The sequence below is a fragment of the Hemicordylus capensis genome, chromosome 13 (assembly GCF_027244095.1).
Source record: "Hemicordylus capensis ecotype Gifberg chromosome 13, rHemCap1.1.pri, whole genome shotgun sequence".
Classification (NCBI taxonomy): Eukaryota; Metazoa; Chordata; class Lepidosauria; order Squamata; family Cordylidae; genus Hemicordylus; species Hemicordylus capensis.
In genome coordinates, this window is record NC_069669.1 from 19500358 (window position 1) to 19524310 (window position 23953).

At 52.1% G+C, this 23953-nt stretch overlaps 1 protein-coding gene across 4 annotated transcripts in view; it reads left to right on the forward strand.

Annotated features, from left to right (window-relative positions):
- Positions 1-23953, forward strand: part of ADAP1 (ArfGAP with dual PH domains 1) — a 59667-nt gene that overhangs the window by 31132 nt on the left and 4582 nt on the right. For 3 of the 4 annotated variants that reach the window (XM_053276236.1, XM_053276239.1, XM_053276238.1), the window contains 6 exons: positions 10240-10352; positions 13181-13327; positions 17735-17818; positions 20928-21011; positions 22484-22555; positions 23665-23893. In XM_053276236.1, the coding sequence (XP_053132211.1) occupies positions 10240-10352; positions 13181-13327; positions 17735-17818; positions 20928-21011; positions 22484-22555; positions 23665-23893 (729 nt within the window). The remainder of the gene's footprint in view (positions 1-10239; positions 10353-13180; positions 13328-17734; positions 17819-20927; positions 21012-22483; positions 22556-23664; positions 23894-23953) is intronic. The other variant, XM_053276237.1, reaches the window with a different exon arrangement.

The window sequence follows — 23953 nt, forward strand, 5'->3', positions numbered from 1 at the left end:
GCTGCCTTGGTCTTGGGAGACAATAGAACCGTTTCTGTATTCAGATGGAAGGTGGCTGTGAAGGAGAAACTGACGAGACTGATCCGGAGGGTGAAGGCGTGCAGTATACGAGGGTGCTGGGCAGCTTTCTCAGGGCTGCAGTTTGTGTCTTTCCAGGAGCAAAGTGAGGGCAGAGCTTGTGCACGATGATCGCTGCCGATCCTTTCTGCAACCCATTCTCTGTTTCCTTGAGCAGCAGGAAGTTCCCGCAAAGCAACCTTTTAGGGGGGCAACTTATTACTGGACTTCTAATTTCCTCGGAGTAGAGACTTGTGGCATTTCAGTGATGTCTGTTTATTTGTATACTCGTAAGTGAGGCCCGTTGTTCATCGGGCAAAGTCATTTTGTGTCGATTTCAAGAGACTCGATTGGCTGGGGCTGCTCTGGCCTGCATGCTGACCTCGGCTCTGTCGAATGTGCGGGGCAGGGCCTTCTCAGTTGCTGCCCCCAGGCTGTGGAACTCGCTCTCCGCTGAGACCTGCATGGCTCCCGCCTTCCCAGCCTTGAAGAGGAGAGTGAAGACTGCCCCTTTCATCCAGGGCTTTGGCCAAGGAGCTGTCTCTGCTCTTTTTATATTTTGAGCAACCTCTTGTTCTGTGTTTTTATCTGGTTTTTATGGTGTGTTTACTGAGTTCTAGTGTGTCATCCTGCTGTTAAATGCCTTGGGGTCATAGGACGAAGGGTGGGATATAAACAACAAATAAATGGTTACAGGCATAGGAAGTGAGCCTGAGCAGATGGCGGAGGCCAACAGTCTCTCCCTTTCAAGTCGACAGGATTTTGCCCGAACCGGCACCTCCCTGCCCCCTGCCCGGCTTCCAGAGCGTGTGCGTCTTCAGCCGCACTGTGACTTCATAGGTGTGCCATTTTTACTACCCAAGGTTGGTGCTTATGAAAAGCTGGCTCGGAACGATGCCGTAAATAATGTTTATATGTGTGCTTGAGGGAAAAGCGGCTGACGGCAGGAAAAGTGTCCCCAGGAGCAGCCGGGCGTGGGCACTCTCCTGGTGTCCGGGTGGAAGGCGCTGAGGCCCGTGGTTCTTTGGCTTGCTTCATGGCGGGTTGGTGCAGGGTGTGGAGCTGAAAGGAAGGGCCCGAGTGCAAAGATCTCCCATCTGGGCAATGCAGAGGCAATAACGCATCACGGATGAGGCCAAGGCGCAGCAGGGGAGAGAGAGAGAGAGCGAGAGCACATGTGCTCCTCAATCAATTACATCATCTGCCATGCAGGGGAAATGATTCAGCCAGAGGAGCTGGCGGCTTGCTTGTCACTGGACAGCAGTGAGCTGGTTCCAGGGCACATTTGCCAGTCTGGGGCCCGTGAGGAGTGTGTTTTCCCCCTTCAGCTTCAACCAGGGGATCTGCATGTACAAGTCCAAAACGCAGCTCCCTAAAACAAAAGTTACCTTGTGGTAGAGAGCATGCGTTTGCTAAGAAGGGTCTGCCCTGGCTTGCATTTGAAAGGGAGATGCCATGTGTGAGCACTGGAAGATATTCCCCTTGGGTGATGGGGCCGCCCTGGGAAGATCACCAGCCTGCTTGCATGTAGAAGGTTTCCAGTTCCCTCCCGGGCAGCATCTCCAAGATAGGGCTGAGAGAGACTCCTGCCTGCAGCCTTGGAGAAGCTGCTGCCCGTCTGGGTAGACAGTGCTGAGCTTGACTCGGTATATGGCAGCTTCCTATGTCGTCCAAGCTAGCAGTGCACAAAAAGTGTGGTGCAGTGGTTAGAGCAGGGCTGCTTAACCCCTCTGCACCTGAGTGAGGGCTTGACAGATCCCAGGCTCCAAGGAGCCATGGTGCCTAGGAGTTTAACCCTGGCACCTCGACTAGGCTATTTAGGGGCAGAGTTATTTAATGGCATCTTTCTTTGTCCCAGGCTGCTTGTTTCTGTTCTAGGGATGCTACTTGTAAAAAGGATGAAGAGGAGCCCACTTATTCTCCCCTCCATAATGTCTGCCACCAAGTCTGGTAATTTTGTCAAGTGTCCACTGCCTGGCTCCTCAATCCAAGGAGAACGTGACGAGGCCTGACCTGCAGACCCCCAGAGACCTCCACTCCATTTATAGAGTCTGTTTTCATCAGGCTCTAGTAACAATTGGGGGAGACTTCAAGAACCGGCTTATCGGGGAGGGAACTGAATTCAGTGCAGCAAGGACGTTCCACAGACTGCTTGGACCTCTCTGTGGATCCCAGGTTAAGAAGGGCTGGGCTGGAGTGGCGGGCCAGGCGAGGGCCCAGGAGGCCCAGGTCCGAGTCCTCCCTGAGTCATGAAACTTGTGGGGTGGCCAGTTGGGTCTGTCTCTTGGCACAAGCTCCCTCCCAGGGAGGAGGAGGAGGAGGAGGAGGAGGAACCTTGTACGTTACCCTAAGTTCCTTTGAGAAAGAGTGAGTTAAAATTGTAACATATATGTATATGTTCATGTAATATGTATATATGTTGCGCGCGCACGCACACACACACATCTAGCTAGCTAGCTAGCTTTGGGACAGTCGACAGGCCAGAAATATGCCATGTTGGAGGTCAGAAGGTGTTGGGTCACTTTGCTCATGTGTGCCTGTGGTGTGTATGTGCGAAAGAGCCATCGCAGATCTCATACGTCCAGATAGAACTTTTCTACTGCTGGTCTGAATGAGCTTTCGAAGGAGCTGAGATCTTGCAGCATCCCTGGATGTCTGATATAGCGAGCTCAGCTTTTGCAGAATCCACCTTGCTGTCACTGTTGAGAGAGAACGAGAGAGAGAGAGAGAGAGAGAGAGAGAGAGAGCGCATGACTACTGTTATAAAGTGTGCCATCAAGTTGGTTTTGACTACTGTTATACTTGAGGTTAAAATGGGCTAGTTAAAATGCAAGGTTACCTTTACAGTGTAGTCTGTAATTAGGAGGGTCAAGCAAGGTGTGTGTGTGTGTGTGTGTGTGTAAGTGGGTGAAAGAGAGAGCGCAGACATGAGCTTTGGATCAGGTGGGGGATTAGCCTTTCTATCCCCACGCTGCAATTCTCACACAAATTGCCTTCCTGAAGCTCTTTGAAAGGGAGGCTGCTGTTGTTGTACTTCCAAATTCTCTTCGCCCCACCCCCAGTGCAGCCGAACTGAAGGGAGAAGCACAGAAGGCAACTTCACTGTGTCCTTGAAGCTGCATGTTGGAGAGAGTCCAGAGAAGTAGGTCATCCTTGAAGGGCCACCAAGATGTAATAGATGTCAGTGTTGTGCACAGCAAACCGTCAGGTTCCTAGCTGCTTCGCTGCAGGGTGCCTTCTGCTGGGGATGCTTAGGAGGAAACATCTGTAAGGTCATATACGGCAGAGATCTTTATGGTCTGCCCCTCTTCCGTCCCCTTGCTGCGCACACACACACATTAGCTCTGTCCCAGTTTTCACCTTGAAATCGCTGATTGGGCAGATACAGCTGGCCTCGGCAGTTCCTTCAAAGGCCTGCAGAGAAACATATTTGCATTATTTAACAAGCTGTGCGGGGCACTGAATGAGGAGCTGGAAGAGGAGCTGTCAGAGGGATCCAGACCCTCCTTTCTGAACTCAAGGCCAACGGTGGAGCGGAGATTTATGAGGCAGCTGTGTCCAGAAGCAGTGTTAAGGCATGTCTGAATGAGAGAGGGGAGGATTTGGCTATTTCAGGGAGGAGAGGTGTGTCAGTGGCTACTAGTCTGAGGGCTGCAGGCCATCTCCAGCTCCAGAGGCTTCTCGATACCAGGTGCAGGGGAGCAACTGCAAGAGAGAGGGCATGCCTGCATCTTCGGCATGCAAGCAGGCAGGTGCTCTTCGCAGTGGCCCCATCACCCAAGGGGAATCTCTTCCAGTGGTCACACATGGAGTCTCCCATTCATATGCAAGCAGGGTGGACCCTGCTTAGCAAAGGGGACAAGTCATGCTTGCTACCACCAGACCAGCTCCTCAAGGAGTGTGGCCAGCTCTGACGGTAACTCCGCACATCTACAATGCTCAGATTGCGTGTTTGATTTCCCAGAGAAAATCCAGGAACGGACCGAGCAATCCCTGCTGCCTAAGCAACCTCTTCTGATTTTGGCGGATCAGTAGTCAGATGCGGTACGAGATGGGAGAAAAATATATTTCTGTTGTTTTTAAAAACTGTACCGTTTCTCAGAAGCCACTTGATTCATAGCTGGGAAAGTGCCTTCAATTTAGAAGAACAGTCAAGGAGCCCCAAATCCCACCAAACAAGAGGACAGCAGATGATGATGATGATATCCTGCTCTTCCTCCAAGGAGCCCAGAGCGGTGTACTACATACTTAGGTTTCTCCTCACAACAACCCTGTGAAGTAGGTTAGGCTGAGAGAGAAGTGACTGGCCCAGAGTCACCCAGCAAGTCTCAGGGCTGAATGGGGATTTGAACTCGGGTCTCCCCCATCCTAGTCCAGCACTCTAACCACTACACCACGCTGGCTCTCATGGTGATGTGCATGTCTTCTTGAAAAGGGAAGAGGCCTTGGGAATTGAGCTTTGTCTGATAGTTTAGTGAGAATAACACTTTATTTTCTGGCTCGCTTTCCCTGCATTGATTTCCAGCACCTGGGTAGCGAATGCAATCCATTTTTCCTTTTCAAAATGTTCCTTTGGCTATGATGCAGGAAAACAATTCTATAAGTGCCTACAATTTGTTCTCTCTCTCTCTTTCTCTGGGCAGCATTTTCTGCTTGTAGGCATTGAGACAGGACTTCCCCCCTGCCATTTGTACCTGCCTCCAGTCCCCATGACAGGAGCTTGAAAATGTTTCCCAGTCTGTGATCTAAAACTGTCAAAGTACATACTTTCTTCGGGTGACTTTGCAGAGGACTTGAGTGCCGCATTAGCAGCTCACTTCCTTTTGAGAGGCGAAAGGACCCAAGTTGTATGAAGCTAGTGACATGTGGTAGCAAGCATGACTTGCCCCTTAGCTAAGCAGGGCCCACCCTGGTTTGCATTTGAATGGGAGACTAGAAGTGTGAGCACTGCAAGAGTTTCCCCTCAGGGCTGTTCTGGGAAGAGCAGAAGGTTCCCAGTTCCCTCCCTGGCAGCATCTCCAAGACAGGGCTGAGAGAGATTCCTGCCTGCAACCTTGGAGGAGCTGCTGCCAGTCTGTGTAGACAATACTGAGCTAGATAGACCAAGGGTCTGACTCAGTATATGGCAGCTACCTATGTTCCTATGTATGTTCGGGAATCTTCCTCTGCTTTCCTTAATATGCATCCCCACCAGCCACACGATGCTTTTCCCATCTTAAATGTCACCGTATCTTTATCAGCGAGTGCAGGAGAAGACGCCTGCCTGCGTCAGAAGCCAACCTTGCCCCCAGACTTGGATGCTAGCCCTTAGTTATCCGGCTCTGCATAACTTAAAAGTATTAAATTAAATCATTATGAGATGCCCACACCAGTTGTGGCCCACATCCATGCCCCTTTTCAAGGAAAACAAAGCACCTTGCCTCCCTTCAGGTGAAAGGTGTGCTGGGTGGACTTTCCCGGACCGTCTAAGTTTCAGAGGGAGCAGGGAAGTGAGATGGTGCCGGCCATCCTCCTGGGCGAAACTGACAATGCTGCACCACCCCACGTTTTCTGTCTGTAGCGGAGAAGCTAAAAGGCCGGGTGAAGAGTTAAAGATGTGCTTCAGGCTGAGTGACACACAAGCCGAGGGCAGATGAAATGTGACTGTGTAGACCCAACTGGCCTGAATGGCTGTCAACTCATTTGAAAACCTGGTGCAAACACACCTCAAGATGTATTTCACTCTTCCACCTGGACTTCAGCGGGAGAGTTCTACGCACGTGCTTAACTCTCTGGGCACACTCCGGAGCACTTCACTGGGATGGGATTGGGGCCCCGGGGCATCTAAGAGCGAACCAGAGCACTTTATCAGGCTATTCTCACCATCTTTAATTGGGTGGGACAAGCATCCTTCCCCAGTTTGGGAGCTGTGCATGCTTCTGTGTTGTGAGCTAGGAGGAAGGAAGGGGGGAGGAGGGAGAAGTGATCGTGTGGGAGGTGGATGCAGATTCCCAACACTGTTGTCCTGCCCAGCACTTTTTCTCAGCTGATTACCAAGCAAGGAGGAAATCCTCCCACATAATCTCATTCCCCTCCTCCTACCTTGTTCTTAAATGACACATGACCACGAAACGGGAGCACACACAGCTCCCAAACTGGGGTAGAATGCTTATCCCGCTCTATTCATAGGAACATAGGAAGCTGCTGTATACTGAGTCGGACCAGTGGTGCATCTAATTTAGTATTGTCAACCAGACTGGCAGCGGCATCTCCAAGGTTACAGGCAGGAGTCTCTCTCAGCGCTAGCTTGGAGATGCCTCCAGGGAGGGAACCTGGGACCTTCTGCAGGCAAGCGGGCAGGTGCTCTTCCCAGAGCACCTGGGAACATCTCAGGGGAATATCTCACAGTGCTCACACATGGAGTCTCCCATTCAAATGCAAACCAGGGTGGACCCTACCTAGCAAAGTTTTAAGCTGCCCCACTGTGCTTAGCAAAGGGGAGAATTCATGCCTCCACAAGACCAGCTCGTGAGAGCAGCTCTTATGACTGAAAGCTAGATACATTTACATGGGAGTTACTCATTGAACTCAGTGAGACTTACTCGTGAGAGAATATGGACTGGACTGGGTTGCCTGTGCTACACGTGAAATCTGTCTTAGGTTGCCGGGTCGTGTGCTCTTAAATGCCTCGGGCATGATCCAACCCAAGGGAAGCACTTTTGATGTTGATAGCAGAGTTCAACTTAAAACTCTCCTGTCCTGCCGAAGTCTGTGAAACAGCCCATGGTTACTGTTGGAAGTGAAGGACTCTTTGCTGGCTCATGCCTCAGTGAAAGATGGGGACAGACTAGTGAGTCAGAGGGCTAGAGGGTCAAGACATTGGTCATTCCTCCTCTCTACTGCTCTGACACTATCCCTTTGATGATGTGTAGATTGTTACTCTTAGGGACTTCCTGCTTGCCTGCCTCTCTTCCTCTTTCCCTTTCTTCTCTCTTGCAACACACATGCTCATCTCTCCCTGCACCACGTGGATGCAGAGGGATGCAAACCATCCCTCTGCATCCAGCCAGCTGGAAAGATTAGAGATCCTCGCTCTCCACTTTTTCCTTTCCAGAATGGAGTTCTCCAATAAAAACTCCTTCTATTGATTTGAAACTTTGAACTGGCTCCAAGTTATTTTACTCTCCGCAGACCCGCATGCCTGGGCAGACTCCGCTGTGTTGTGCTTCTCTGCACTCTGCTGCCACAGAAGGGTCTCTCTTACCAGAGAGAATCCCCAGCAGTTACATGGGGCTGGACGTGGCCTGTGTTTATTTCAGCACTCCGAGGATGGTGGGCTCTTCCCTGGGAAGCGGACGTCATCCGTTATAATAGCCTTGACCTTTGGCGAGCTTCCAGCACATGGTGTCGCGAGACCTCTCCCTCGTCTCTGGAGGCATCTCCTGGCCTGCTTGGTTCTAGCCGGGGGAGGGCTAATTGCCTCGGATGGCTTCAATCATTTGTAGCCCGAGTGGGTTAATTGGCTATTGTGGACGCAATCAGTTTAATCAGCAACTTCCATCTCCCTCGCTCAGTGCACTTCTGTGTGCCAGACAGACGATAATTGGGCTTCTCTGGGACTGTCGGAAGGCAAGTCAGAGCAGACGAGAGCCGGTCCCCGGCAAAAGCAAACGGACGTGCAAAGCCATCGGTGAGGAAAGTCTTTACAGCAGGGGTGGGGAACCTTGGCCCTCCAGCTGTTTTTGGACTACAACTCCCACCTTCCCCAGCCCCAATAATTGTGGCTGGGGATGATGGGAGTTGCAGTTCAACAACAGCTGGAGGGCCAAGGTTCCCCACCCCTGCTTTAAAGACTTTCAGCATGTGTGTACAAAAAGATGACTGATGACAGAGGTAATTAGAGGGACCCAAAGGCTAGTTACCCTGCTGAAGGCATAAACTGAAATGTTCAACTAAAATTTGGTTTCTTCTAATTATCTCTTGTCAATTATCTTTTTGTATAGTGTGTATTATATTTTACTGCATTTATATCCTACTCTTTCTCCAAGGAGTCCAGAGTGGTGTACATGGTTGTGTTTATCCCCACAACAATCCTGTAAGGTAGGCTCAGAGAGAAGTGACTGGCCCAGACTCACCCAGTGAGTTGCCTGACTAAAGTTTTGAACTCGCATCTCCCTGGTCCAAGGCCACCTAATGGCACAGCCGGGAAATGAGTTGAATAGCAAGCCAGAGGTTGCCGGTTCAAATCCCCGCTGGATGAAACACCTCTATCGGGCAGCAGCAATATAGGAAAGATGCTGAGAGGCATCATCTCATACTGCACAGGAGGTGGCCATGGTCAACCCCTTCTGCATCCCACCAAAGAAAACCACAGGGCTCTGTGGGTGCCAGGAGTCGAAAACAACTTGACGGCACACTTTACCTTACACACACACACACAGACACAGACACACACACACACGCTGCAGATCAGGCTGCACAACATTTGCCCTCCTGCTGATGTTGGACTTAAACGCCTATCATTCCTGACTATTAGCTGGGTGGCCGGGGATGATGGATATTGTAGTCCAGCAAGAGCTGGAGGGCTGAAGTTGTGCCTCGCTGCTTTGGCCTAATCCAGCAGGGCTCTTAGGTTCTTACATGATACAGCTGCTGAGCATAGGTAAACCAGGAAGCTGGTCCTCCTTCCACACTCTGACGTTTGAATCGGAGCTTCCAGGATTCATTGTGAAATGCTGCTTAATTCCACACTGCATTGGTACACCAGAGATCACAGGGAGGCTAATGAATTTCTCCTTGGAGGAGGCTGGCAAAAAGCAGACAGGTACACAGGTGATGCCTGGGGGGAGATGGCTGATTAAATCGTCAGGTTGGAGTAAGGCTGTGTTGCCTGGCTTTTGACATGCTGGTGTCTGACAGCTCCCTCTCTGGAATAAGAAAAGGCAGGCGGTTTTGTTGCTGGAAAGATTCGGTTGGTGGCGCTCCAGCCTTTTGTGGATGTGATGTTTAAAATAGTGTGTCCTGCGTCTCAGACGTGATGGACATCCCTAATCCCAGGCAAATTTTATGGAAGTCTGGAAACTCCAAGATACAATGATGAGTGTTGACAGCCGCCTAAATACAGTTGCCAGCATTCACTTCTGTGTGATTGGGAAGTGGAGAAATATCACCCTTGGGGTGTTCTCAAAATCCATTGAGGAGGACTATCCACAGGCAGGCAGGAGTCCCCCCCCCTATTCCTTGCTGGTTTTTACTAATCTGTTCTCCGTGGCCCAGTTGCCAGCCTTTCCCTTCAGCTATACCCTCTTCTGCTATTCCCGCGTCCTACAGTTAAACCACAAAATAAAACCCGCCTTCCAGGTTTCACCAGTAAGTGTGCAGCCCTGCTTCTCTGTGGAGGGAGGCAGTTGACAAGGAAGAAACCCCCTTCTGAGCTTCGGGGAGCAAGACTGGTCTTGTGGTAGTGAGCGTGAATTGAATTGTCCTCTTTGCTAAGCAGGGTCTGTCTTGGTTTGCATTTGGAAGGGAGATGACATGTCAGTGCGGTGAGGTATTCCCCTTGAGGGGTGGGGTCATAGCTGGTAGCGCATCTGCTTTGCATGGAGAGAGCCCCAGGTGCACCCCCTGGCAGCCTCTCCAGGTTGGGCTGGGAGAGACTCTTGCCTGAAACCTCGGAGAGCCGCTGCCAGTCAGTGTAGACAATCCTGAGCTAGGTGGACCAAGGGCCTGACTCAGCATGCGGCAGCTTCCTATGTTCCTAACTTGGTTTGGGGTTCAGGTTCAGTTTGATTCACCTTCCTGGCCAATGCAGACATGGTGTTGGGAGCTCGGTGGTTGTATCTCCCAATGTTTGCGTGTTTTACCTTCACGCAGGGGTGGGAGCAAAGCCGTGGCAGGCTCTCTCTCTGGGTGTGGAGGGCACGACTCCTTTCCCCGCACCCCCTGCAGCTGCCACTTGACCGGCAGGAGCAGACATGCAGCAGGTGTGGACTGGCTTGGCCCCCAGCAGAGCTTCTGGGCTGGCAGGCTGCAGCTCTCACAGGGGCCAGGAGGTCGCAGCCAAACTGGACGGGCAGCCGGAGGAGGGACGGCCTCTCCTCGGCTCCGGGTGCACAGAAGCCCAGCGAGTCTTTGTGTCCTCCTCCCCCCCAGTTGTCCGCTGTCACCAGAAGAGCCTCTTTTCTTGTCGTCTTCTCTCCGTAGGGTACCGGGAAGGGTTTCTTTGGAAGAGAGGCCGCGACAACGGGCAGTTCCTGAGCAGGAAATTTGTCCTCTCTGAACGGGAAGGAGCGCTGAAGTATTACAACAAGAATGACGTAAGGGGCTCCGGAGGGCTGCCTTGGGCCTGAGCCGTGTGTCACAAGTTCGTTTCGCTGCACTTGCTCCCGTCTGCCTGCCGTGGGGCCGGGTGGGGAGGGGGCCCAAGGTGCGCTCAAGGGGATTGCCAGCCCTCCGTGATCCCACCACTGAAATCTCTTGCTGTGTGCATCTTCTTGGGCCCCAATGCCCTTCAGAAGGAAACGGTCACGTTTTCAGTGTCTAACTCTGACTGTCCAGCCTCATTGCAGTTTGTAGAATAGTTCTTGCAATTTGAAGAAGTGGTGGCTATGTGGAACTTCCAGTTTCGGAGGCAGTCTACCTCCAAATACCAATTGCAGGAGGTAACAGCAGGGAGGGAAGTTGCCTTTATCTCCTGTTTGTGGGCATGTCCCTCCCCTCTTTGCCTCCTCACCACGGTTCCCTCTAACAGGGATTCCCAAAGGCTGCAATGGCCCTTGGCTGGGGATTCTGGGAGTTGTAGTCCGCAACATCTGGGAGGGAACACTGCTCCTCTCTGCTGCTTCTCGTCTTTCACCTCTGAAGGCCAAAGCAGACGGGATGCGAGAGCTCCTTGACTGAGACGCTTGGCGTCTTTTGGGTCCCCAAGATTGGGATCAGGGCCACCGCAAGGAGGCAAGGAGGTTTCTAACCCTCTCCACCCTGTGGAAACCCAAACCCTCCCCCAAAGCTGCTCTTAGCCATGGAGGGGAGAACTTACAAACACAAAATAAGTTTTCTCCTCTGCGGCTAAATAGCCGGTGTGGTGGTGGTGGATTTAAATCCGGGAATGGTTAGAAAATATTGCCACCTCCCACCCCCCCCGGCCATGGGGGCAGATTGCTCCTCCCACATGGCTGCTCTTTCAAAAAGTTCCCATCATGGAGCTCCAGTATCCAGCTGGGCCATAAGGTCCCCTTCCCATTCATCAGAAACTTTTAAATGTTGATGTGTTTTCCTCTATTTTATCTTTTTATGAATTTCAATGTTTTAAAATATGTTTTGTTAATTCTGTACACCACCATGAGATTTTTATACTAGGTGGCATATAGATTTGATCAATCGATCGATCAAAAGAGGAGCCCCACAGTATCAGTCTCAAGGGCCAACCAGTCCAGCATCCTCTTGCCCAACCAGCGGTCTCTGGGAAGCCCACAAGCAGCAGATGAAGGCATGAGGCCCCCTCTCCTGCTGCTGCTCCCCTGCAACTGGTATTTGGAGGTAGACTGCCTCCGAATCTGGAGGCTCCACACAGCCATCATGACTAACCGAAGACTCTCCCCTTCTGTGAATCTGTGCAGTCCCACTTTTAAGGCGCTTTCAGCCAGTGCCCCCACCCCCACCCCTTGTGGCAGTATTGGGGTGGGAGCCTTTCCCTCCCCACTCCGTTATCCGGTTGCAATGCAGTGACCTTGGGATGGCCTTATCCTGGCCCCCTTCCATGGCGTTGGCAGAGGGCGTTTGTCACTCTGGAGCACGGGGCCCCAGGATTGCTCTTGCCTTTGGGGAAGTGAGAAGGACCCACGGCGTCCCCCCGCGTGCGCTGCCCTCATCCAGCCTAGCGGTTTTTACTGGAAGTTTCAAAAGACTTGCCGTTATCTGCCAGAGGAAGAGGACCTGCCTTGTATTCTTATTGCAAGCCCATCTCTGCGTTTTAAGTCCACTTATATCTTATTTGAGTGCATTTATCTGCCGCCCTGCCCAAAACGTCCCTGGGCAGCCAACGATAGAATGGCACGCCTTGCTTGGATGCAGCTCAGTGTATTTCGGCTGCCCAGCCTGTCTGGAACCCGAAGGGCTCTCGCTCCCGTCTCCCTCTCTATTAAGACTCTTGGGAGTCTCGGCTCCCATCAATGGGGCCTTGTCCAGCAGCAGCCCAGGGCTCTTGGGTCTAGGGCAGAGCTGGGCAGACCTGGCCCTCCAGCTGCTGATGAACTACAATTCCTATCATCCCCAATGACAGTTTATTGTGGCTGGGGATGATGGGAATTGTAGTTCAACAACAGCTGAAGTGGGCCCACCGCTAGTCTGTGTCAGTCTTCCTTGTAACAAGAGATCCCAGATGTTGTTGACTACAACTCCCAGCATCTCCAGCTGCAATGGCCTTTGGCTGGGGATTATGGGAGTTGTAGTCAGCAACATCTGGGATTCCCTGTTACAGGGAACACTGGTCTACAGGTGTGGCTGCAGCTCAGAGGTAGGGCACCTGCTTTGCATGCCGAAGGTCCCAGGTTCAGCCCCTGGCAGCATCTCCAGATGGGGTTGGGAAAGACTCCTGCCTGAAACCTTGGAGAAGCTGCTGCCAGTCAGTGTAGATGATACTGAGCTAGATGGACCAAAGGTCTGATTCGGGATAAGGCACCTTCCTAGGTTCCTAAGAACTTATTATCAGGGAGGAGAGCTGGTCTTGTGGTCGCAAGCATGAACTGCCCCCTTTGCTAAGCAGTGCCCACCTTGGTTTGCACTTGGCTGGGAGACTACCTGTGAGTGCTGTAAGATGTTCTCCATAGGGGACAGAGCCACAGATCAGTGGCAGAGCATCTCCATGCTTGCATGCAGACGATCCCAAGTTCACTCCGGCAGCAGAGACTTGGAGAGCTGCTGCCAGTCTGTGTAGACAATAACTAGAGGGGATCATGGTCTGACTCAGGATAAGGCAGCTGCCAAGGTCACAGCCTTTCTTCGAGCAGGAGCTCCTTTTACGCTCACTGGAATGGCTGGATCAGGACCACACCCTCGAGCCAACCTGGGCTTTGTTCGGAAAGCCTCCATTTCTCGGGGCGTTTCCCCCTTCTCATCGTGGGCTCTGTTTGTTGTTCTTTTCCAGGCAAAAGAGCCCAAAGCCGTTATGAAGATTGAGCATTTAAATGCAACTTTCCAGCCGGGGAAAATAGGAAACCCGCATGGACTGCAGATCACCTACCTGAAAGACAACAGCACACGGAACATCTTCGTCTACCATGAGGATGGCAAGGTGGGTGTGCTGGAGCAGGAAGAGAGGCTGCCTCAAGGCCGCCTTTGCAGGGAAGCCGCAGAGCACAGGCCAGGGGCTCGCGTCTCCTCGTTCCGTGCATCCTTTTGGGGGGTGTGTGTGCAAAGGGGGAAGTCGCACCCCCCCCCGGTTCTGTACTGGCCCACAGGGTGATGAACCAGGCTTCAATGGGGCTGAGGTAGTTGTTCAGAACCGGACAGATTTGGGAATTGGGCAGGTACGGGGTTCTGGATAGCAGGGATAGGCTGAGATCTGCAGGTCCTGGGAGAGGAGGAGGAGCTGGTCTTGTGGCCGCAAGCTTGAATTGTCCCCCCTGCTAAGCAGGGTCTGCCCTGGTTTGCATTTGAATGGGAGACGACATGTGTGAACACTGCAAGATACTCCCCTTAGGGGATGGGACCACTCTGGGAAGAGCATCTGCCTGTTTGGAAATGCCAGAAAGGGAACTTGGAGCCTTCTGTATGCAAATAGGGCTGGGAGAGACTCCTGCCTGCAGCCCTGGAGAAGCCGCTGCCAGTCTGGGTAGACAATACTGAGCTAGATGGACCAAAGGTCTGACAGAGGGCAGCTTCCGATGTTCCTGTGTTAGACAGATGGGATTGGAAGGCGCAGGTAGCATCTGGTCAGTGACTGGATGGGATTCTGCACGAGCATCTCATGTATGTCCATATCTGCAGTCACAGGAGTACTGTGGTTGGTTTCACAGGGTCTAGCCCACCATTAGCCCAGATCCAACCAGTACCTTTTCAACGGTAGCTGCACAGTTGTGGGGTTCCCTCCCCAAGGAAATCTGTGGCGTTCCCTTTCTTCTCATTTTTGCAGTTGATGTTGGACGACAACTCCCATCATCCCCAGCCAATGTGAAGGTCATAGTGGCTGGGGATGATGGGAGTTGTAGTCCAGCAGCATCTGGGGACTCAAGTTTAAGACCCCCCCCCCCCGCTAGAAGAGAGTGTACAGTGTTTATTATCGTGGGCTCCTAAATGAGCCTGTTGAGCACGGTGTAAGAAAGGCTGGGCTCGGACTGGCAGAGCGCTTGCTTTCCGAGCAGAAGGCCCCCGGTCCAATCTCTGACCGCTTCTCCGGGGAAGGCTGAGAAAGGAGTTTGGCCTGGAACTCTTCAGAGCAGCTGCCAGTCAGTTAAACAGAACTGACCCAGATGAACTGATGGTTTGACTCGGGCACAAAGCAGTTTTAGGTATGTTTGCTCCTTCTTGCAGTTAAAGTGTGCCGTCGATTCGGTGTTGACCACAGAGCCCTGTGCTTGTCTTTGCTAGAATACAGGAGGGGTTGACCATTGCCTCCTCCTGCGCAGTCTGAGATGATGATGATGCCTTTCAGCAATCTCCTACTGAAATGCTGCTGCCCAAATAGTTAAGGTGAGGCTGACGCTCAGTGAGAAGAGCATCTGCTTGGTATGCAGAAGGTCTCAGGTTCAATCCCTGGCAGCATCTCCAGTTAGGGCTGGGAAAGACTCCTGCCTGGAACCTTGGAGAGCTGCTGCCAGCCAGAGCGGACGGCCCTGAGCCAGATGGAACAATGGCCCGACTGAGTACAAGGCAGCTTTGAATGTTCATATTGGCCGTTGCAGAGTAAATGAATAACATGCATGGAGGGATGGCGAGGAGCCTTCAGACACGTGGCATTGCAGCGAGGAGGAGGCACAGCAGTGAGGCCATGTGAGAGCAGCGGGGTCGAGAAATGTAGCGACAGCATCCCAGGGCGACTGTCCCAGTGTGCTCTCTGTGTGTGCTTTTCATCCGGGACAGAGACGCTTGACCCCGTCAACTCTAGATCCTTCCACAAACTGGCTGCAGGGGGAGGTTCCAGCTCCTGCAAGAGGGACCTTCCTGCGTCCCTCCTCGCTGCAAAAGAGATGCCCCACCCCGCTCTGCTTTCCCTCCCCCCTCCCTCCCTCTGGGACCCTCCAGCCCTTCCAGGCTCAAAGGAGGCCTGTCCTGCTCTGTCCCTCTTCCTGGGGGTAGATTCGGGTGACTTGGAGCCCCGTCGGATTGCTCCAAATGCAGGTGGTTTTTATCCTCAGGCCTCCGTCTCACAGGCTTGATCCCAGCTTCCATCCCAGCCGGCCAGTGGTGATCAGCCGGTAGAGGGGAGCTGCTGGGAATGAGGAGGCCCTCTGGCACACACCCGCCCCTGCCCACCCTTCCTTGTCAGTGCAGGGAGCAAGCTGCATGTGGGCCTTAACCTCGCCTGCCCACGGCTGGCTGTGTGTGTAAGGTCTGAATGAAGAGCAAGCCACACGTTTAAGAAAGAAGAGGGCCCCGCTTCCCAACACGTGCGCCCCATCATCTCAGCAGAAGCGTTAGTTGCGTTCTGCTGGTTTTGCTGTTTGTTAGTTAGGAACAGAGGAAGCTGCCACATACCGAGTCAGGCCCTTGGTCCGTCTAGCTCAGCGCTCATGACACTGACTGGCAGCGGCTCTCCAAGGTTTCCGGCAGGGGTCTCTCCCAGCCCGCCCTGGAGATGCTGCTGCTGCTGCCTCCGGGGACTGGACCAGGGGCCTTCTGCAGGCCAAGCACAGGCTCCTCTGCCCCTGAGGTGCAGCCCCATTGGATGGTGCGGCAGGCCGCGCTCACACGCAGCCACCCAGCCAAAGGCAAACCAGCGCAAAGGGGACCGCTGATGCTCGCTTCCAGAAGGCCGACTCTCTCCCCCATGACACAGCACCCGCAGTTGCACGGCTCTCTACAGAGGAACAGGAGGAAGGGCTTCAAGCCCTGAGGAGGATACAGCCTAAGATTTGCCAGAGGAAAGCAACGAGAGAGGAGAGCCGGATGTGGAGGAGCGGGGAAGCCCGTGTGTGTGTGTGTGAGAGAGCGAGAGAGAGCATGCGCTAATAATAGCGCAGTGGGGAAGTAACTTGCCTAGCGAGCAAGAGGTTGCTTGTTCGAATCCCCACTGGTATGTTCTATGGGAAACACCCGTATCGGGCAGCGGCGATCTAGGAAGATGCTGAGAGGCATTATCTCCTACTGTGCGGGAGATGGCCATGGTTAACCCCTCCTGTCTTCTACCAAAGACAACCATGGGGCTGCTCTGTGGGTACCACGAGTCGACACCGACTCGATGGCACAACTTTGCTTTACTTTTAGCCGGGGGTAAGAGCGATGGGGTTGTGCCAAAGGCTTCACAGGGAAGGTGGGTTTTGAGGACCACCTCCAGTTGCCCAAAGGTGTCCGGCTCCCTCAGTGCCTCCACACATGGACAATCATCTGTGTGTGGGTGGCTGTACTTGCATTCATTTTAAAAGTCAGCACAGAACCCAGAAACCCTCAGGAACTTCGAGAGTGATGTCTAGCAGTAAAGAGGGCTGAATGCAGTGTGTGTGTGTGTAGAGGTGAATCATGTGGACGCGGCACACAGATTCAACACATATGCATGTTGACTGTGAATGCACGGTCTGCAGCCAGTTGAGCTGTGAACCATCAGGGTGGTCAAGCAGGCCAGTGGCTTGGGCCAGCCTTCCCAGTTTTGGTCACGCAGGAAGCCCTCTGTCAGGGCAGGTGCTGCTCTGATTCCTGTGAGAGAGAGAGAGAGAGACACACACACACACACAATTGCTTTCTCGGTTTCCCAGCGTTCTCTTTGTGGCTGAAGTGCCCCCTGCTGTCCGTCTTGTGTCATGGCCACTGTCTCTGCCTCAAGATTGAAAAGTCTGGAGATACTTTAAGTACATGTCTGGAAATGAAGTGCAAGGCACTCGCGGCTGGAAGTTGTGGGCTTTTGTTGGGCTTGAGACCTGGCTACATGATGACGGCAAAATGTTGCATTTTGGCTTGCATGACAGTGGCGCCGTTCTGACTTGCTCAAACCCGAGAACCCAAATCGGATGAGTTGTATTGGAGACCAACTGTGCAACATGGTTGGGTTTGGGGAGGGGACTCCGCCCAATGGTAGAGCATCTGCTGTGCATACTGAGCTGCCTCCAGTGGCTGTTGCTGGCGTCTCCCTTTTGTTTATTTTTAGACGGTGAGCCCTTTAGGGACAGGGAGCTGTCTTATTTATTTATTTGTCATTTCTTTATGTGTCTCTTTGGAAACTTTTGTTGAAAAGCAGTATATAAATATTGGTGGTTGTTCCAGTCTGGGACGGGAGTTCTTCTTGGGATGGCCTTATCCTGGCCCCCTTCCAGAGGGATTTTGTCACTCTGGAGCACGGGGCCCCCCAGGCTTGCTCTTGCCTTTGGGGAAGTGAGAAGGACCCACGGAGTTCCCCTGCATGGGCTGCCCTTGTCCAGAGCAGACAATATGGTCAGAACAGGCAATACGGGGCTGGCTGGACCAGCGGTCTGACTCAAGGTCAGGCTAATATCGATCATTTGAAATCCTGTTTTTTCTGACTGCTCTCTCTCCTTCCCCCCGTCCCCAGGAAATGGTGGACTGGTTCAATGCCATCCGTGCTGCACGGTTCCACTACTTACAAGTGGCATTCCCCGGAGCGAGCGACACAGATGTGAGTGCCCGTTTTACTCTCTTGTTGCTCATCATTGCTCGTGTCTTCTTGTTGTGCTGAATGCCTGGGGAATGTGGCCGTTTTGTGAGCCTTGCCAGCACGCGAGCTCACATCTTGCCACACTTGTCACCCACTGACCCAAACCTGTCTTCCTAGCCACTTTCACACACGCATGCATGCACAGTCTTTATTGCATTTAGAACTAATGGGCAAAGTGGTTTGCAACACAATAAAACAGAATAATCAAGTTAACTAGCTTAACTCGCACAGTGCACCTGCATGCTAGTCCTTGCTTGCTCCCCTCAACGCCCCCGCCACAGCCCCCCTCAGCTCAGAGATCTCCCCACCTTCACCTGAGCCGCACTCCTGCTGCTCCATCCCTTTACTCCATCCCCCTCACCCCTCTGGGTCGCGGCTGCAGCGTTGGCCAGGCTGCGGCCCCCTACCCCCAGAGACCTCCCCACCCTCACCCGAGCCCTGCTCCTCCCCACAGGGGGAGCAGCAGTTGACCAGGCCCTTCCTCGCTGCCACCACCCCCATGGCCACTCATTCCCCTCAGGCTGCGTCCCCTCTGGGCCCGTCCCTTGCCTTGCCTGCCTCCCTCCACCAATGGCCTCAGTAGCCCCAAACAGCAGCAGTGGTTGACCGGGCCCTTCCTTGCTGCCAATAAGCACCACCATGGCCCCTCGTTCCCCTCAGGCTGCCAACAGGCTCAGGTCCGTCCCTTTTTTTCTTTCTCTCTTCCCCTCCCTTCTTTTTCTCTTTCTCTCTCCTCCACTCACTCTTCTCCTTTCTTTCTTCTCCTTCCTTCCTTCCTGAGTTAACAGATCTTGTTCATCTTGTTTCCTCCTCCAAATTCTCATGCTGGCAGCCTCCTTCGCCTGAAGGGGCTTTCCTCCCTCACGTTCCTCTCTTCGCAGACCCTTCTCTATTTATCTATAATTCGTCTCCTCTACAATCAAGATCTTCCGACCAGTAATAGTTGCATTCCAACTGATCTTATTCATCACAGGCTCCTCCTCCCTATCTGCATATGAAATCCCCACTGCCCAATCAGGTGCTTCTTCTCAAAAACTGTCGCAAGAGTTGCCACGCACGGGATTAGCCACGGGTATGCCTTAGAGAATTAATGCCTTAGGGAATTAGATAGATAGATAGACATTAGTCAGGCAGCAGCTTCTCAAACAATGGCTTCAAAAAGCAGCCGATGAATAGCTGAGCACATTCCCCTGAGGGAGGGAATCCCATACTGTTGGGTTAGCTGCTGAGAAGGCCCTGCTGCTAAGCTATACCAGTTAGTCCATCTGGGGGGATTGATGCTCATTGTGATTTTTGACAAGGTCTACCCCCCTAGAACTAGAAATGAGGGGGATAGCATTGCAAGACTTCTAACTTTCATCGCCTTCTCCTGCTCTTGTGGTCCTGATCATCGGGACTGCAGTGGCAGTCATGCAAATGGTCCATTGTGTTAGATCAGTGTTCTTCACGGGAGGGCCCGGGAACCAGTGGTGGCTTCTGTCAGCCCCAAGCATGGCTCTTTGATAACTTGTTTCATGATCCTGTGTGAAGCTTGGGCCAAAGCTGACTACTCTGCAGAGTCCCCTGGGCACCAGGCGGAGGTGACTGTTCTCACTGTGTCTTGCCCAGTGCCAGCAGGCTCCTTTAAGGGAAATGGAGCCTCTGCACTATCTTGGGAGTCATGCCTGGGATGCCATGGAGTGCAGCCCTTCCCAGTGCTTTCCCCATAGAGCTCCGTCTCTCTTAAAGGGCCCTCCTGGCACTGAGAAAAGAGCAGGGCTTCGTGGAAGTCAGCCCAGTGGGAAATGGCTCCTGCATTAAAGGGTTTGGGGCCACAAAGTGGCCCCACTTCAAAAATAGTGAAGATCACTGTGGTTGGTAATGTAAAAAAGTGATTGATAAACATAAGAAAAGTCGAGTGGTCCTGGCTCCTCTTGAACCCAGACCCTGGCCAAGCTGCCCCATTTCTCCTCCCCCTGGCAAAGACGCTTCCCGCAGACTCCACTGCTGCTCCCCACTGTGTCTCCTCCACCGCATACAACACTCTTCTGAAAGTCTGAGGACTTTCTCCTGCTCTACGTAGGCTCATCAATGTCATAGCATGTGACTCTAGGCAGCAAAAGATGTGTGCACAGACAAGGAAAAGCACAGGGTGTGTGTGTGTGTGTTGTACCGACATCTGCTACCTGTGCAAACTGAATTTGCGTCCCATTCTGCACTTCCAAATTTTCATTTAAAAACAGCCTTGCTAGAATCAGTGTGTTGGGAGGGTGCCGTCATGTTGAGCGTTTCCTTCTCCTATAGTCAAGGATGGTACTGAGCGAGGCCAAGAAAAATTTGTTTGCTATTCCTAACCCTCTTATTTTAAGCCCCCTTTTTTCTTTTGCCAGATTTCTGACAAATACCAAAATTCCCCTTATTGTCCTCCAGAATCGGTATGTTGGGGTGGCCCCATCATATTGCCTGTTCCCATGGCTCGTAGCAGAGGATGTGTTTACAGCTATTTCTACCCCTGATGTCTTTAAGCCACTTCTTTTTTGTGGGACTCCTGTAAAATGACAGAATCCCCATATTGGTCCACCAGCATCTACACATTGGGAGGGTGCCACCATACGTAACGTTCCCTTTCCCCGTAGCTGAAGGTGTGTTTCGCAATCCCCAGAAAAATTGACTAGCTGTTCCTATGCCTATGTTCTGCCAGGTTTCTGCAAAATGCAAATGTTCTCCATGTTTGTCCACCAAAATCAGTACGTTGGGAGGGTTCCATCATGTTGAATGTGTCCAGGCTTTAAAAAAAAGAAGGTGCCGTTCTGGAAAAATGTTCAGTTAAAAAATTCAGTCATGCAAGAGTTGTATTATGTTAGGTATAAAAAAATCCTGATAATCACGAGAAAAGTAAAGTGAGTCGTCCAGACTGCTCTAGAACCCCAGGTCACCTGTGGCAATGGGGCCAATAAAAAAAAAAAGGCTAATACGAGCCAGGATGCAATGGGACATTTAATGCTAAACTTTTGATGTATATGCATTTCTTTGCTCTGTGATTGATGCTGTGTGTCCCCCCCCACTCCCCTTTGTATTTCAACAACTTTAGTTGGTGCCAAAGCTTTCTAGGAACTACCTGAAAGAAGGTTACATGGAAAAAACTGGGCCAAAGGTGGGACACGCTGTGTTTTCTGTATGTGCCAAAAGCAAGTATATTCTTTCTTGTGCTGTTTAGAAACCTCCGGGTGGAAAAAAAGAATGTTAGAAAATGTTCTAACCCTGCCCCCCCCCAATTACCTGTGCTGCTCACCATGGGGCCCCTCACTGTAGTTCAGATGGTAGCCACATGTCCATATTTTCCATTGTCTACTGTAGGCACTGGCTTTAGCAGGTCTAAAATGGAGGTGGAATTACATAGCAGGATCATAAACCTATTTTGCTTAAAAGCCACCATCTCCCTCGATTAGAACCAACCAAAAAGACATAATCTTGAGCAGGAAGCTTTCTAGGTCTTCAGAAGTCTTCACCAGGGTGGATAGTAAACAATGCAAAAGGGTTGGGGGGGGGAGGGAGGAAAACTGCAGAAGGAATTACAGACTCATTACTAAGATTACAGAATTTCAAGCATATTTCTGCAACCATGACAGCTGGATACCTGACTCATTAAAAACAATGAAAACTCCCGATTCTCAGGCAGCAGAATTCTGTGGCTTTTCTGAGCTCATGGGAATTTTCAGGTTGCACACAGCCCAGTTTTTGAAGACGCCAAAGAGGACACACAGGAAACAGCTTTACACACACGTGAATACTTAAGCTTTGCTGGCTATTCACACTTCACCTGATCTATCCTAATTAAGGAGGCTCACTGGGAAATTAATTCGTTTCTTGTTGCTGTGAGCCAAGAGCATTAATCAAGCCATTCGTCTCTGTGATTAACCAATTTATTAACAGCAAATTAAATAAGTCTGGCACTTAAATCAGATCTGAGTTCCAACTGCCCCTTGCAAAAAAAGAAGAGAGTGCCCGTCCTCCCTGCTGCTGTTGCTGCAAACAGTTGAATAGAATCATACCCTAATCTGGGCACTGCCTTTCATGATGGGTCCCCCTGCAGGAATAGGATTCCTCTGCATGCTTCCTAGGAAGCAAGTCCCACTGAACCCCATGGAGTCAAAGCAAGCATGGGCAGGATCCAACGGCCTGTTATTTCATTTGGAGTAAGCCCCCCCCCTTTCCGGTTACTTCCTGTCTCCAGCTACAGACAGAAGCGGCTTGTCCAAATGAGCTGAGGGTGGCGGGGACAAAGGCAGGACAGCGGCCTCTCCTTCCCGGAGCTCCCTCTGTTCCTCTCTCTGCACGGCCTGCAGGCTGGCCATTCCTCAGGTAGAGCTGCGTGGTTAACCATGCAGCTCTTCCTGACAAATGGCCAGCCTGCAGGCCGTGCATGGGGCTGGAGAGGAGCAAACGGAGTTAGGAGGAGCCACTCCTGGCTACAAATCATGTTTAGTTTTCCTGTCACTCATTTGTCTACACACGTGTCTTTCTGATGGGCTGCATCCTGCTCGGATCCAGAGCCTAATATATGGAGGCACTGCTAGGATTCTTTTTTTAGTTCTTATCCAGTGCAAATGGTGCTCCCCGGCTTAATTCCTCTGTCTCACTCTTCAGCAAACCGAAGGCTTCAAGAAGCGCTGGTTTACCATGGATGACCGAAGACTAATGTATTTCAAAGATCCCCTGGTAAGCCCATGTTTGAACGTTTGCCCCAGATTGCATGAGGGACTGGAGACGCCAAAGAACTGCTGAGTCCAGCAACAGAGTCTCTTCATCCCGAAATGTGTTACTGCTCCCCAAAGTTCCATTAAGTGGTCTTAAGGAATAGGGAGGACGGCAGCTCAGTGTTGGAGCATCTGCTTGGCATGCCACCGATCCCAGGTTCAATCCCTGGCAGTAGCTCCAGGTAGGGCTGGGAAAGACTCCTGCCTAAATCTTGGGAGAGCTGCTGCCAGTCAGTGCAGAGGGACTCTTTCAGGGAGAAGAGCTGGCCTAGCAGCAGCAAGCCGTTATCGACCCCCTTTGCTAAGCAAGGCCTGTCCTGGTTTGCATTTGGATGGGTGACTACATGTGGCGGTGGGGGGATACTTTTTGGATGTATCTTCCTGTGAATTTACTGCTGTCAAGGAGAGTTCTCCATGTCAGGCGTCGGACAAGTTGTTGGAATTGTTGTCTTTTGAATAAGGCTGCACCGAAATTGCTCTTAACATCTGCGGGGACATTCCAATCTGTTCAGCATGCTTCAGCTCAGTGACAGCAGAGAAAGAGAACGAAGGGGTTGCGCCAAAGGCTTAGCAGCTGCAGCTCAGCAGCAGAGCACTGCTTGGCATGCAGCAGGGTCCAGATTCCCTCCCTGCCATCTCCAGACAGGGCTGCCTGCAACCTTGGAGGAGCCGCTGCCAGTCTGTGTAGACAATCCTAAGCTAGATGGACCAAGGGTCTGACTCGGTAGAAGGCAGCTCCCTCTGTTCATGGGCTCTGAAGACAGGCGGCGTCAGGTGGGCATTCTGGGAGGGAGTTCCAAGCATAAGGGGCCCTGGGGGCGGGGGATATTCCATATTGCATGCTTTATAAAGGGGACTCTCTCACTGAATAGCCAAGCAAATTATGGGACAGCAGAAAGGGTTTCTCTGCTTCCAGTCAAAGGCTGCCGCCTTGTAGCAAAAGGTGGCATCACCTGCCTTGGGAGATGGCTTGCTCGGTCTGGGTTGAATGGTTCTGGGAGCAGGCATCCATCTGCAGAAATCCCGGCCCCTTGGGAATGCTCAGAGTGCCTGTCGCTTGTCGTCTCACAGGATGCCTTTGCCCGGGGGGAGGTTTTTATTGGAAGCAAAGAGAACGGCTACAAGGTCTTGGAAGGACTCCCGCCATCCACCCAGGGAAATCACTGGCAGCATGGCATCACCATCACAACCCCAGACCGGAAGTTTCTCTTTGCCTGCGAGACGGAAAGCGACCAGCTGGAGTGGATTGCAGCTTTCGAGAAAGTGATCAGCAGGCCCATGTTGCCGCAGGAGTACGCAGGTGAGGTGGCCGGCTTCTGCGAAGGGCAGGGCTCCTGTTGAGCAGGTCCGGTCCCCAGCC